The sequence below is a fragment of the Lissotriton vulgaris genome, chromosome 11 (genome assembly GCF_964263255.1).
Source record: "Lissotriton vulgaris chromosome 11, aLisVul1.2, whole genome shotgun sequence".
NCBI lineage: Eukaryota > Metazoa > Chordata > Amphibia > Caudata > Salamandridae > Lissotriton > Lissotriton vulgaris.
In genome coordinates, this window is record NC_141699.1 from 1,084,690,647 (window position 1) to 1,084,706,879 (window position 16,233).

Sequence of the window (16,233 nt, forward strand, 5' to 3'; positions counted from 1 at the left end):
TCCTATAGGTATTGTTTGACGGTATCCGGAATAGAACACTGCTTCCTCTAAATTACTCAACTTTTTGTGAACACTTTTTCCGAACCCACTTGCGCCAACCATTCCAGGACCATAGGTCTCAGAGTCCTTGATAGAATGTCTGTCAGTCAACACTGATGTCTTGTGAGGACTGGGTACAGCATCCAACACCTTTTCAGGTCATTTGCTACGTTGGTAAATAAAGGATATGTTCTATATCACCATAGTGCTTGGCAACGGGGGCAGAGTGAGAGATTAACTGTCTGGTGTGTACTGGGGTCTTTCAGAGCACAGTAAACATTTGATAATTTCCTCTGCCCTAGCGGACTGTTTTTAGGTCTTGCCTATCAGACACCAAAAGTGGTCTGTTGAACAAAATACCTTTTGTCCGCTTACAGTGGGGTTACAGTCCGCCCACTGCTCATCACAGGTTGGCTCCGTCACTCCCATTGTTTGCTTTTTGTAAGTTAGCTTGTGTGGGCTTTCTGTCCTCTGTGTTTTTCCTCTCTCGGAGTTCCAGATACACTACTTGTACCCATTCCAACGCTCACTTTTGAAGAGCTACTTTTTTCTATTTGGTTAAGCACACTACATGAGTGCATGTCATTTGCAATTGTCTCCGTCGTGTACTGCTTTGCTCTCCTCCACTGTGTACATGTTTTGCACACCCACCCTCTGTGTTACTTCTCCCACCTCCACCTTGTGAGTTACTTCTGACCCGTGCTGCTTCTTTCCCCAATCTGCACCCTGTGTATTCAAACACCAACACCCTTCGTCTTCCAACCGGAGTGCGGAAAAAAAAATAGATAACATATTTTTACACATTTTTATTTTTTTGATACAACTCGGGTTGATAAATGAAAAGGAAAAGAAAGAGCCTGCATAACTATGTAATTTTATAGGTGCACGCATGAGTGTTGTGTGCGCCTAAAAAATGAGGTGGACTGACACGTCAGAGCACCTTTTTTTGGTTACACTCTAGTCATGCTGCACAGCATCAGGGAAAATCTGCTAACCCAACAGGTCTTAATTCCAGACCTATTTTCTTTGCCAGTGCTGGTTTAATAGAAGGCATGACTCTGTGACGCCTTCTGTAGCAGCTGTCTCTGCCAGTAGGGTGTTTGAACACACTGGTGGGAGGACTTTGTCTCAAGCATCTTAAACTGGCCTCTATGGAAATTCCTTTCTCATCGGAAACCAGAAATATTTGTTTCAGCATTGGTTTCGATACTCAGATGAAACGGGTACTTTGGTATTGCTCTTGGTGGGTAATGCAGATTACTTACCTTCGAATACTCCTGTGGCGCCACACGGGATTCGGAAACCTTCTCGGCAATGGTCCTGTGCTGCTAGGTGGCTTTGCGCAGCTCCGAACCACCCTGGAAGTGATGGAGTGGAGCCGCAGAGAGGTGCTTCACTGCCACCCAACTTGATCAGATCCCACTGCACTGTCTTGGGCAAAGGACTGTGCTCGTTGCCTCAGTGTGCTCGCCAACATGGGCTTTGCAAGACAATCCATTTATGTTCAGTCCATGGGAAGCTCCAAACCCTATTGAAATGAATGGCTTACTTCAAACATTAACCTCCCTTTAAAATGCTGCAGATGAGGGTGAAGTGAGGTTTCATGGATAGCTGGAGAGGCAACTGAATTCACACCATGTGATCCACCCTCTTCCTGGCACAGGCCAATATACATTTTCTATTTATCACTTCCATGCTTAAAAGTTCATCCATTATCTTGTTTCCTTACTCTTCTGCTCTACCGGATCTTAAACATTATCATTTATGTACTTTATCCATATTGATAGTTTTATGAAAAATGTAACCAAAATAAGCTTGAATTAATTGATAGTGCAGTAAATTTAACTTTTCTTGGTCTGTGAAATAGTACAAATTAGAATTTCTTTAAAGCAGAGGCTTGTTACAGGTCTTTGCAACTGTTTTCCACTAGATTTAACAGTTTTAGACACTTAACTGAAAAGATTTAGTGATGGTAAATACTGTGCTTCTGTGAAAAAGAAACACACACCTTTCTGCAGGGGAATGAAAGCGCTAGTTGGTTCGCACAAGATTTGAGAGTTTTGGGGTGTGTGCTCACTCCCCGCTCATTTGCTTGGGGTGGTCGGTGGCTGCAAATGGCTCCATGCCTTAAGGGACTACTCTTAGGATCTAGGTCCCACCAAGAATTCTGTGAACATGGCTTCCAAGATGGAGTCAATTTTGTGTGACCAAAGAAAGTGACAGCAGTCTTCTTATTTTAGGATGTTGAATTCCGACAAACAAAAGCTCAAATAGCGTCCTTTTGGGGATTATCTGTCAAATCGATAAGGCGTGGGTGGTCATGAAACCCCAGCGCTCGCGACCTATTTCTAGGTACATCACATCATTTCATCAAAATGCCAGTCCCAGCAGGAGTTCCGCCAACGCGAAAGGATTACGCCTTAGACCTGCATGGGCAAATGCACTGAGAAGGAAACAAATTGCAAAGAAACAAACAAACTAAGAGCAAAAAGGAGACAGATCTGCCACTTCACTGCAACACATGCTCCCTTCATGCATCAGTGTACACGCATGACACCTGGAATGTTCGCTCAGAAAGAAACCAGAAGCCACGATTAATAGTAGAGTCAAGAGCTTAGACAGAGCACTCTAGCCTTCTCTGGGAAGCACACAAAATAACCAGTCAAAACAGGAATAGAAAAAGTTTTCCCCATTCGTAAATCCCTGAATTTCAATCGTCGTCTAATTCCCGGCACAAGACGTGAAGTATGTCAAGATGTCATAACAGCTGCAGGTCACATGTTGACAAAGTAATCTAATTAGGTTTTTCTCAGTTAGGAAAATTCTGAGTTTCATAAAATCCATTACCGGTGTCCTATCTCCAATAGTTGAACTTATGATCAGGCCTAGGCAGTGCACCTTGTGTCTCTAGGCTTATAATGCAGACTGACTCAAGGAGTACACAGGATGTTGCAACTTGTTACTTTACCTACCTTGTGGTACTGTGGTGAATTATTCCCTCGTTACACAGAATGAAACAATAGGCATGTCACTCCTCAGATTGCGCATGGTACTGAAGCGCATCTACACAGAACTTCACCCAGCTTGGAGATACCAATCGCAGACTAACTTTCTGGCTATATTGCTGCCTTCAACTTTGTCAAACCTACAGATTCAGGATTGAATGATTGGATAGAAGCTGCAATGACACCGCCCATGATCGGGACAGTTTCTACAGTGAATACTGCAGACCAAAGTGTACCTCTCCACTACCAGAGCACATCTGTTGACTTAATCAGTACACCAAACTTAAGGGTCATTAGGATCGCGGACGGACTCAAGTCCGTCCGCGACCCCTGAGTAGGAGGGAACGTCCGCATGGGCTGCGGCGTTCCCTCTGTGCAGATTAGGATGTGACCGCCAGGGTGGCGGTCACATCCTCTATTTTTAACATTGCGGCGGGTGGAGCTTCAAGCTGCACCTGCAGCAATGTTAAAAATGCACACATTGCATTTGTATGTAGAAAGTGGTAGGCACCGCGCGGTGCCTGCCGCTTACTGCATACTAATGCAGGGGGGTACCATAGGTACCTCCCATGTGCACCCCCCACCCCCCTTCACCTAGGGGGCCCGCAACGGGCCCCCGCAGTGAAGTTACACATGCTTTTCCACGGCGGAAAAGCCACAGCGGAAAAGCATGTTTCCAAGCACATCCTAATCTGGCTGACGGTGTCGGAGAGACACCGTCACCATATTAGTGCTTTTCCGCCGCGGTTGTAAGCCAACCGCGGAGGAAAAGCTGCGGACGGAAACCAGGACCCACCAGCCATCCTAATGTGGCGGTGGGTCTTGGTGGGTCCGCAGAGGATTTTCCGCATCCTCCAGGCCGGCGGTTGCTTCCGCTGGCCCGGAGGATGCGGAAAATCCTCCATCCTAATCAGCCCCATAATGAGGAAGGAAATCCGTCCACACAAATTCTGGCATGATTTCACTCAAATTATATGGAGTACATGGGTCAGGCCCTAAACAGAGAAACAATTGCAATTTTGTGAATAAAGACACAAGGATAAGCTATGCAGAAGATCCACCTAGGCAAGATGGCAGAATGACAATGTACATTCAACATGTGTCTACTTTTGGGGGATTAAAATAAATGTAAGACTATTTTTCTAACTGGGAACAAGTTCTGTTTATTTGTAAAGCACACTATCACCTGAATCCTGGCACTGAGCAGGTGTGTGTGCCTAGCCCTGCCTATGGTACGTTGGTTAATTGAAAAGCCGGGCATTCAGCTTCTTACAAAACTTAGGAAAAGAGGAAAAGACACTGATGTGGACTGGGAGGCCGTTCCACACTTTAAGAGTGATGCAAGAGAACGTCCGTTTTCCTGATCTGGATCTTTGTATGCGTGGGATGTGTACGAGTAGGAGTTCTGCGGAGAAGAGTAGTCTGGGTGATTGGTGGAAAGATGAGTGTGTTCCGGTAGGTGGGGCTGAGTTGTGTAGTGCTTTAAATGTAGGTGTGAGGAGTCTGAATTGAGTGCATTTGTGTATCAGGAGCCAGTGTAGTTTTTGATGTGTGATGAGAGTTGTGTGGGAAGTTGAGGGTGAATCTGGCTGCTGAGTTTTGGATGGTTGGTGCTTTTCTAGTGAGTTGTTGGTGATCCCTGCATAGAGGGTATTCCTATAGTCCAACTTGCTCATGACTAGGATGATAGTGAGGTTTTCTAGCTTAGCTTGGGAGCCATATGAAGTTCTTCCTCAGCATCTCCAGGGTGTGGAAGCAGGGTGCAGGGATGGTGCTGACTTGCTCCGGTCATATCCAGTTTCCTGCTCAAGATTATTCAGACGTTCCTGCTGTATGTTCTGGGTACGGGTCCATGTTCTTGCCAAAGATCACTACTTCTGTCTTGTTTGCGTTGAGCTTGAGACAGCTGCCTTTTATCCAGTTAGCGACTTCAGTCATGCAACCAATTAACTGGTTTCTTGTGTTTGTGGTCTTGTCCGAGAGGGAGAGTATGAGCTGAATGTCATCATGGATGCATTGAAGAGTGTGGGGCGAGCAATGAACCTTGAGGCACTCCGCAGATCAGTTGGTGAGCATCCAAGGGTGCCAGGCTGACAGCTTGTGTTCTGTCCATTAAGAAGGAGCAGATTCAGCGGACCGCGTATCTTTGGATGCCAATCTCAGGGACGCAACTGAGGAGGATGGGGTGTGTCAAATGCGGCAGAGAGGTCCAGGAGAATGAGAGCTGTGGTGTCTCCTATCTCAAGAAACAGGAGGATGAGTGCTATATCTGTACTGTGGTTGGGCCTGAATACGGACTGCGTGGCGTCAGGGAGCGGTTGGTTGCGGAGATGGTCGGTGAGTCACTGGTAGATTAGTTTCTTGAATAGCTTTGTCGCGTATGGTAGGAGCAGATGGGCCTGTAGAAGGAAAGCATGGCTGGGTTAGGGGATTGTTTCTTGAGCAGGGGCATGATGATTGCATGTTTCCAGGTGCCCAGGAAAATGCCTTAGTCGATGGAGGTATTGAGGATCAGTGTTAGCACTTCGCTGATCAGTAGGAGGCCATTAGTGAAGGCATGGTGGGTGAAAGGGTCAGATGGAGTCCCCGAATGGATAGTCTACATGGGAGCAGCAATTTGCACAGTGGTGACGGCGGCAGGCCATGAGGGTTCGCTCACCGGCCATGATGGGAAGTTGAGTTGTGATGGTAACAGGGTCCTGTTAAGGGTCGAAGTTGCTGAATAAAGAGATCATTTTGATACAAAGAATTACAAGAGGTTGTTGCAAAGGTCTTGTAAGGAGTGATGTTGCCGGAGGCTGCAGGAGGCGTGGTGAAATCTTTGCTGACCTAACAGAACAGAACTTTCAGGCACCTTGCAACCAAGAGTTGGAACATGCTCCCATTATAGCTGCGTCTGGAACCCTCAGAGCTCTCAAAACCCACTTGTTCCGTTCAATACTTGTGTAGCTGAATCTAGTCAGGCCTCTTCATTGTCTCTCACCATAGCGCGGGGACATAATAATAATAATAAAGAATCATTAGAAGTGGAAACTATTGAAAAATAAGTGCAATAATAACTTTACAAAACTCACAGAAAAAAATCACCTTGAAATGCTAATGTTTTAGGTAACTATTTTTAAGAATTAGCAGGGAAGAATTTCAGCTTTTCTTTAGACCTCTTAAAAAAACTAAAGTGCATGTGCTACAACTGTTGACATTTTAAATGTATGGTTTGCGTATTAAGGAGGATGTCAAATACTGACAAGTCTGTTTATAAAACAAGATTCCAGTTTAATTTGCAAATTTCAATAAAAGTTGATTTACAAAATTGAACATTCAAAATGTTTTTCAAACTACTGCTTTCTGAAAATGGAACTTACTGGATTTGTAAATTCAGAAATTAGGAAAATTGTATGAAACACTTGCAGACTTTTAATGTTTCATTTTCATGTTTGTGTGTCAATGCAACAAACAGTATGGCTTCCTAGTTTAATTTTCCTACATGTTCACATTTGTGTACTGCGTTTTTCCTTCTACCAGGATGTAGGTACAACTCACATGGATTTCATGCAAAAAAGAATACATTGAAGAAAAGTAGATGCAAAAGGGTGCAATGTAAAACCTAAAAAGTCAGAGCATAGGGTAGTAGCACAATTCCTGCACCATCACCCCTAGATTTCTGCTAAAAACATTACTAAGGACATAGTAGGCATCACCTCTGATGCGTTTCTCAAATAAAAGAATGAATGAGTGAGAACCCTTCTAAACGTGTGCCTGTAATCCGTCCTCGACTGATGACTTTACAGGGCAAGGCAATAGTAATGGAGAAGCAACATGAGCTGGATGGGGGGACCTTGGGGGTTGTCGGGGGTAGCAGTGTTACATCCCTACCCTTAACTGCCTAGCGAATGCACACTAAAGAGTCAGCCAAGTGTCAGGGCTGTGGGCCTTTAGTAGGTACTGAAGGAGTATCTGATGAGGGATCAGACGAACAACATCAGCAGTGATGCTCTTAGTACTGGGGATACAGATACAGTGATTAGTTGGCAGGAAGTATGGTGAACAGTACTAGGACATACATCTCTATACTTCATCCGCCCCAGGAAGGTGCAGAAGACTTTCTAGGTCCTTATTTATGATCCAGTGACCTTGGTTGTACTTTGACAGCATTGGTAATGGAATCACTGACGCGCTGCAAGTAACAGAGGTGATCAAATGTGCTGTGGAGGGCCAAGCTACGCAAAGGAAAGCCACCACCAAGGATCTGGGTTTTGAAACTGATGATCATAACAGGCTTCGGAGATCAAGATGAAAGGATGCAGGCTGGCTAACCTTTGCGCATAACATAGAATCAAGGATTTCCAACTCCCTGACATGTTAGAAGAGTGAAATAACCCTCCTATCCTTTAATCGCACTAGATAAGAATGTACTCTGGTGACAGAATGTTCCTGTTTAAAACTCATGTACCACAGCACATGCTAAGAAAAGCGAGACACATTCACTAGAGGAGCTCAACGAATGCAAATTTAGCTGGCAAGTGCTTGCCAACAAGAAAGCACCACGAAGGAACTTTTAGACATAAAATAGGCGCCATTCAGAAAAGATTAATGTGCACATGGTCCAAGCCATGAGAAGAGATGTAGCAATACTATTCAGAATTACACAGGCTCTCATGATGCGGAGACCGGGAGCATGAAAGCTCCCATCACTGGTAGGCAAGAAGGTGGACTGAAGATAACCTGATGCACGCAGTATGAATCATAAATGCTTGTTCGTCTTAACGAAGGTAAGAAGTATCACGGATGACGCTGCAGAGACTAAATTGTTCATGAATTTCTGACCTTGGCGCGCAGCCAGAACATGTACTTGTCTCAGGAAAGGAAATCAATACAATAAGCTAATCTCCCACTTCCAACTAATAAGACATCATTTAACAGTCTGACCGAGCCAGGTCACTCATTTAATTAGCAATAATTGGAAATTATCTCTTCCTGAATGCAGGAACAATGTTTAAAGGACATTGTGTACACACACACAGTGGACTGCCAGAGAATTATTATAAAAACAATTAACTAGAGGCAAGAGCACTAACGGTTCAACACTTGTCATTAAGACATCTCTAGGTCACCTGCAGCTACAGCTGTTGCAGTGAAGGTTATCTCCCAAAGCCAACTCAAGCATGTCGCTCCACGAGATGGCAGATTGAGCTTTTACCACCTATCGACATGACATAGTCAACGTATCTATCATGTTTTCTCCTTTGGTATATACAGGACTAGTCCAAATGGGGGGCCCATTTACCATCCACAGCCACAGTAGCCAAGTCCAGGGGGTTTATCACAGGTGCAGAACTAATTATGCAAGCACCTTCAGTTCAGAGACAACCGTTCGGCCGCTGATATTTCATCCATTTCCAGGTTTTGGGCTCCTATATTCTAACTACAACCATGTCTTAACCTCCAGCAGCGACACGGATGATGAGAACAAACACTGTTGCTCACTGGCATCCATGAGACACTTAGCAGCGTCTTCCACATCCACATTCATAAATAACCCACTTGGGGCTCCTCGCCCACAGGTCATTAGCAGATCATTTAGCACTACTACGGATCCCCACCCACATTGATACCATTGTGATGGACTCCACTGTCACTCCTGACAACCTTCATGCAAGCAGAATAGTCCACAAGTGGATAACAGCAATGCAACTAAAATATAAGACTATCCCCGCTGCGTTCTCATCCAACACTAAATAGCTACGCTTGAAGCTCAATCATAACCCTACCGGTGGGCCCTAGAGTGCCATCTACATACGAGTCATGCAGGAGATCCCCCCAACACCAGCCAGCAACTCTGTATTTGAATCAAAACATGTATGATTTCGGTGGAATAAAGCTTTGTGGAAACCTGTAGGGGTACTTGTCAGTCTGGCTGGAAATTGATAAAGAAAAAAACCCAAGCTCAGCTACAACTAGTAGGTTTTGAAGTACCCGATCAGCAGAGTCTGATCAGATATCTTGCATGATTTGGATAAGATAAGGCAAACACTGGGTCAGAATATTATTCTCAATACCAGGCTTCTGGTGCTGCACTTAATACTTCAAAACATAGTCTTGTTCCGAGTAGTTCTTGAGACGTGAAAGGCAATTGTGAGATTTTGGGTGTATTATATGGTAGGGTTGGGTGACCTTACAGTGTAATACACTCGCAAAAACTGTTTTAGGTCCAATCAAGCTTGTTTGCAAAACCTGTACCTCAGCCCGCTGTGGCTTCGAGGAGCAAGGCTTAAATAAAGGAACTAGTGTAAAGCATTTAGAAGTAACATACAATGAAATAACAAAGTTAGACAGCACAAGAGAAATCCAACACCAATTTATAAAAATAGATTATATTTTATGACTATTTAGAGACCAAGATGAGCAAAATCCACCGGAGGGTTCTGGTGATATAGATTTTTAAAGAAAACATAAATCTCAGGCCAACCGCAAACAAGCATTGGTAACTGTAAAGTTTGGAAGAGTTGTGTTTGGCTACTCCAGCCTGGTACAGGGGAAGAAATTCAGCATGGAAAAGATCGAGGTTGGGGGGGGGGGGGGGGGGGGCGGGGGCTTGAGGATTTAGATAGTTACCTGGCGACCAAAGCATTCTCCAGTGCAGTTCCAAACTGTATAGCACAACCGGAGTGCTCTAATGGAGTGGTCCTGATTGACGGGGATGTCCTTGCGGTTAACTCCTCAGTCCACGGGTCAGGTGGTCCCTTAAAGTCCTCATTAAGCCAGTAGAATGAGAGCTGCTGCTGGGCTACCTGTCTCCAGATACAGAGGGTCCTGCAGAATCCTTTGATGGAGGATAGTGTTCCTCTTGGCCGGTCAATCTGGACTCTGACGACACTCACGGACCTAGCAGGCTCGTTAGCAACTTTTGGCCATTGAGGATCAGTCTCTTGGAGCGGTCAGTGGTGGTTCTCCAAAAGTGGCCACTGACTTGCAAAGTTGGGCTTTTTCAGTGTTGGTGGCCCTAGTACTGGTTCAAGGGGGGTCAGCCGATTGAGCCTAGAAGTCACTTCTTTAGTCTGGGGCTCAGGAGTGTCTTTTCCTTGAGCAGGAGCCACAAGCACAGTCCTCCCAAGCCTAAGGCGCAGTTCAGCAGACAGTGCATCCTCTCTTGCAGGGTCCAGGGGTCAGCAGTGCAGTACGTCCTTGGCCCTTTTCCAGTTCTGGTGTGATCTGAGGATCAGGGTGCTAGGGGTGCCATTTGTATGCCCATAAAGTGCTCTGGAGGGGATGATGTGGTCACTGGCAAATGCGCTACCAAGATCCCCCCCCACCCTATGATGATGTCCGGCTAGGTGTGGCATCACTATTCTGACAACTTTCAAGCTGTCTGAACAGTTCCGTGGATGTTAGGAGCTTGATAGCCCACCACAGAGGTGCAGCTACCTGTGGGATATGTGACCACTGGAAAACCGGTTTGGGCACTGGTCTCTACTCTGTTCCTGCCACCATCCTCTGGACCTGAACAAAGGGGCAACCCCTCAGGAGTGTGATCGCATTTGCCCACCAAAGGCGGCTTCGCCTTTGAAGCTCTCCTTTTGGGCAAACACCTTTAGGGGCTTCTTCAGAGGGGAGGTAACACCTCCCTCTGTAGCCGGCTGCTATTGTTCCAAGTCGAGGAGTCAGTGGCACTACTCCTCAGGAGGATAGAAAGCGGTTTGGTGTCCAGCAACCGTGTGAAGCCACCGGACAAACTGGATAGCAGAGGGGCTACTTTCTAAAAGATGTTTTTCCTTAAAAGTGACCTTAAATTCGACTTGGGCATCATGTCTGGTTTAATGCCACAATTGATTTCATACATTGAAGTACCCATTTAAGTAGTCCCATTAAGATGTCAGGGGTTAGCGATAACTCTGTTAGCCAATAGGGATACTGACTTTTCCACAGCAAAACAACAATTTGGAAGTGATGCCGTCAGGACAGATAAAAAAAGTATCTGCCGTTCTTAATAATATATAGCTCCCTGCCTCAAGGCTCCATAGGCCTTCCATTAGGGAGGCATATATTTTTAAGGTAAGTGGGGGCTTTGCCATTTGTTTAAATGGCAAATTCAAATTAGCAGTTTGAACCTGCTCTTCCGGGGCGGATGGAGGGGGGTGAACTCTGGCTTACAATACCGAGGTACCCTTGGTACCATACACTTGTGACTTCTAAGTAAGTCAGTCTCTGCCAACTGGGGGTAGCTAATTCAACATACACTTTGTAAGGGGTTGGAACACTGGCACTGGGGTCTGGTTAGCAGGTCTCAGTGCACTCTGAGAAGAAAAACCAGCAGCATCAGTCCAAAGCTTTGGGGACGATCATGCAAAAAGAGGCATTTCTCTGCAAGTCTTGACTGCCAGCTTCGCAAGCAAGTAACATATCTTACGGATCTGCAGCACAAGGTGGTGATGGAAGACACTGAATAAGAGTGGTATGATAGATGAGGCAAAACGAGGTGAACAAGGAACCCCCCTTTAGACAAAATATAACTGGAAACTATTGTGAACAAGCGCCACAAAGCACAGAAAAAGTGAAAGTTTGCTCGGTGAACTTACCTTAGGACAGGTGATTTCAGTCTGCTGAATCAGAATCAAGGCGGAGGCAATGAGCGCACCCTGACGTACGTAATTCACAGGATCATTTGTCATCGGTTCCAATAAGTTGATCGCTTCCTACAAATATAAAAAAGGTGCATCAGAGTCAGAAATGACTGTTACTTGGACAAAACAGATTACTTTTCTGCAGTAAATAAGTGACCTCTTCTTAGAAGAAACCAATTTTACATGCCCGAGAAAATCGTTGATCCTCTCAAAGCTTTTCTTTTCATGGGTAGTAAAACCTAAACAATCCTGGCACTCAAATTCTGATGACCTCAAATATCTAAGGTAAAGCAGCACGCACAGCCATCTGCTTAGGCTTATTCCCATTTAAATCCCACAGAAAAGAGCCGGTAATGAAGGCTCATTGTAGATTCCAAATTTTGTTGCAATGGAGATATGCACTTTATACAAGGCAAAGTATTTCACAATTTCCCCATTTTTTTTGGATTGACATCCTCTGGAAGAATTACCAGAAGTCTGCCACGTGTCCGGAGAGGCACTAGTTATATGCAGAAAACACCATTTCAAAATAAATAAACGATTTGGGAAGACTGTTTCTTACTTCAGCTGACAAGTTATGAACTACCTTCAAACTGTAAACAAGTTGAATCCGAGGAAGGAGAGGGCTGAATATGACCAGGCCAGAGGGCTCTGGTCAGTGCCTAGTGCAAGTGTCACGTCCACTTGCTCCGGGAGACCTTTTAATGATCAGTTGTAATCTACAGGGGACAAAATGTCAGTGCAGGGTATGCAAGGGTGGATTCGGATGATCTGGGATCTACATGCTAAAGCATAGTCTAGGTGATTGGGGTTGTATTCAATGAGTTTTTGAAGTACAGGTAAAGTTACACTTGCTCCGCTGTGCCAAGATGCTGGATCTGGTGAAAAGCACCATATGCTTGATTTATAGCAATCAGTCACATTATGGCAGCATTGACCACTAGTATTATATTGGAGAAGGATTAGTGAGAATTGACTAACACAGCCAGGTCTTCAATTCGAACAAGAAAGCTTCAGGACTTTTGAAGCTTCATGGCCAAGTGGACAATACCATACTTAACCAGGCACCCAATTCCAGCGATAGGCGGGTAATTCCGACCATAATCTCCTTTATTCATTCATCTTCTATCTTTGATTACTTACATCATCCCCACAAAACAATAAAGCACATTTTAAGACACTTTGTTGCTTTTGTAATTAAACTCCTACTCCAACCAGCCCTACTGAGAATGTTCTTTTACTTTTCTGCCCTGCAAAAATACATCGCCATGTCCTCCTTTTGTCTCGGTGTCTGGTGTTGAAATCTGCAGAAATGCATGGATGGTAAATGTCCATCCCTTCTAGAAGGAATGGAGGAAGGATGATGGGACAGGATCAGGGCCCTTTTCTTTGTCCTCATTCTTCCTAAACCTTTACATTGAAGAGACGCGTTCAAGCTTGAAATGACCACAGACTCTGAAAGCAGACATCTTTTACAAGAGGGACAAAGCAACAGCCACTTCACGCTCAGAAAAAACTTAAGACATTAAGCTTCTCTCTAACCAGATACATCACGAAACAAGTTCTGCAAGGCAGGTTGCGTCATGTGAGCTAAGGTATTACTACAAAGTAAAGGTTTGTAGACCTGCCGCTCTAAAAAATGTGCACTTCAATCACAATGCAATTGTAGACTCCTGCCTGTCTTGACTACGTGCTAGCTCCTTAATTAATGTTTAAAACCGAACAGACCATTGCATCCATTAAGAGCTGCTGCAAACAATACTCGACGAAGGGAACATGATCCTAGACCTCTTAGTTCGACCAATTAGTCCTTTCTCCTACGTTTTACCCAGGAGCTCCTCAATGTTGCTTTCTTTCCACTTTACCACCTTAACTACACGTTAGTTCCTTCAGTGATAAGAACATGGATTGATGATTGGCCTCCTGGATGCTGCAGTGCTCTGTATCCCTCCGCTCTGCACGTGCTGCTGATGAACAACATTTGCCAAGTCAGCAGCACTACAAAAACAATCTACGAGAAGAAAGGCGGCCGACTGAGCCATATAAAGTTTGCCTGTCAAAAGGGGCTATATTGACTAAATGCACTTTAAACGTTGCTATGCAAAAGTGATGTGTTGATGTTTATATTTGAACTGTAAGAGCCTCCACTATAAAGCATTAGTCCTATTTCGATTTGTTTTGCTTCAGCAGGATGTGTTCACCAATATGATAAAACCCTGTAGAGCATGTGAACCAACAGTAGGTCATGCTTAGTAACATGAGAAATACACAAGTGGATTTTAATAAATAAAGCCGATTATTAAAGAGTGCTGCAGGATGTTATTAATCCAGTGAACATTTATGAAACCGCTTGAAGATGGCACTTTCGAATGACAGCAGTGACCGTTTTGGGGAATTTTGTGCCAAATTAAACTACCTGGGCACTAGGCCAAGGGATTCTGGGGTATTTGGGAAGGCGGAGATGACCCTGATAAGACGTAGCCATTCCTTAAACTGAGGTCAGAGCTGTGGCTCTCAAATACACAGCCAGGCTTACGTAAGAACTGACCAATGTGGCCTAATTGAAGCCTGGAGATCTGGGTGCCAAGCCCAGCTTTGGCACGTGACAAAAATTGTGTGATTCTAGGCAAATCCCTTCTCTCTATGCAAAGAGAAAATATAACTACTGTAATGATGCAATACAAACGAGTAAAACTAAACAAGCATTGGAAATGCAATAGGTCTCGCACCATTAGAGTTAGTGCTTTTAGAATTGTTTATGGGGTTTTTTTGTAAATGTTTAGCATTTTTGTTTCCTGTAGCCAATGCTAAAGTATTACAAATAAAAAAAGCCATAAACATTTCTAAAAGCTCTAACTGAAATGGTCTGAGAACTATTGCACTGTGTGAGGGTGAGGGTGAGTGTGAGTGAGGGTGAGTGAGGGTGAGTGAGGGTGTGGGGTTGAGGGTGTGGGGTTGAGGGTGAGGTGAGCGAGGGTGAGTGAGGGTGAGTGAGGGTGAGTGAGGGTGAGTGAGGGTGAGGGGTTGAGGGTGAGGGGTTGAGGGTGAGGTGGTGAGGGTGAGTGAGGGTGAGGGTGAGTGAGGTGTTGAGGGTGAGTGAGGGTGAGGGTGAGTGAGGGTGAGGGGTTTTGGGTGAGTGAGGGTGAGGGGGAGTAGTTGAGGCTGGGTGAGTGAGAGTGAGGGTGAGTGAGGGGTTGAGGGTGAGGGGTTGAGGGTGAGTGAGTGAGGGTGAGGGTTTGAGGGTGAGTGAGGGTGAGGGTGAGTGAGGGTGAGGGGTTGAGGGTGAGTGAGGATGAGTGAGAGTGAGGGTGAGTGAGGGGTTGAGGGTGAGGGGTTGAGGGTAATTTTCGCGCTATAAAAGTCGCATTAAATAAATAAATAAAAACGCCATTCGATCGCTACTCTAAAGAAAGTCTCTCTTCTCTGACCACGGCACCTCGCTCCATGGTTCATGTGAGTCTGTCTTTTGTGTCTATGACGGCAATCTCTAGCCCGGAAGCGTTACCAAGGAGACGATGGAAGTTTGTTCCTAGAAATGGAGAAGTACGAGCGGATCCGGGTAGTGGGCCGCGGGGCTTTCGGGTGAGGAGAGCTAAACTTGACGGGCGGGTGACTGAACCAATCGGCGGGAGGGATACTCTATGCTATTTGGAGCAGGGTTACGGACATTGGGTTGAAAGGGTGTTCTTTTCTGCCCTAGGGCGCTCTATTTCTGATAACACCTTGACCCCGCCCTGTTCTTTAATGTGTTGTGTACATCTGACGACGGTAAAATTAATATTTGTTGAGGGATGGGTGAGACCGTAACATTATAGTACACGATATTTCAGAGTATACATTTCCCAAGTATGGTGACATTGGCCGAGGGGAGAGACCGAGAGTAAAGCTGTGATGGTATTTTGTCATCAAAATTCCACCTCCTAACGCGCTCTTTGTATCAGATGATACTATGTCATGGCATGGTTTCTCTGTTTGCCAGCTCAATACGCCGTATGACTATACAATCCATGCAGAAGAACTAGTGGCAGTAAAAGGTAAGCTAGATGTAGTGACTGGAATGCAGGGTAAGAGATCACACGGACAACATTACAATACTAAGTTAAGCTTTATTATACTTGCCCTTGCTTTTACATGTCCTCTGCTGCCACAGGCTGCTAAAGGCCAGTAAATGGAGGGAGAGCGGGCTTTAGCACGGCGTCAGTGTTGGCATTGATGGGGGGTAGGGGGGAAGTGGGGATTTAAAAAAAAATGCGACACGGCGGGCAGGGGAGGGGGCGGAGCGGGTAAAATAAACAAACGAGACGGAGGGAAGAGAGGGGAGGGGGGAGGAGAAATGCGACACGGCGGGAAGGGGAGGGGGCGGAGCGGGTTAAATTAAACAAACAAGACGGACGGAGGAGAGGGGAGGGGGGATGAGAAATGCGACACGGCGGGAAGGGGAGGGGGCGGAGCGGGTAAAACAAGACTGACGTGCACGCGCTTTTAAGCTCAATGCGCATGCGCATTGAGCTTAAAAGTCACGGGCACTGCAAGGAATTGCCACGATTCCTTGCAGTGGATAAAGAGTGGAT

General features: G+C 45.4%; 1 protein-coding gene across 1 annotated transcript in view; it reads right to left on the reverse strand.

Annotated features, from left to right (window-relative positions):
• PSMD1 (proteasome 26S subunit, non-ATPase 1) overlaps positions 1 to 16,233 on the reverse strand; it is a 241,841-nt gene that overhangs the window by 47,379 nt on the left and 178,229 nt on the right. Inside the window, exon 18 of the mRNA XM_086944562.1 lies at positions 11,618 to 11,734. Coding sequence (XP_086800688.1) covers positions 11,618 to 11,734 — 117 coding nt within the window. The remainder of the gene's footprint in view (positions 1 to 11,617; positions 11,735 to 16,233) is intronic.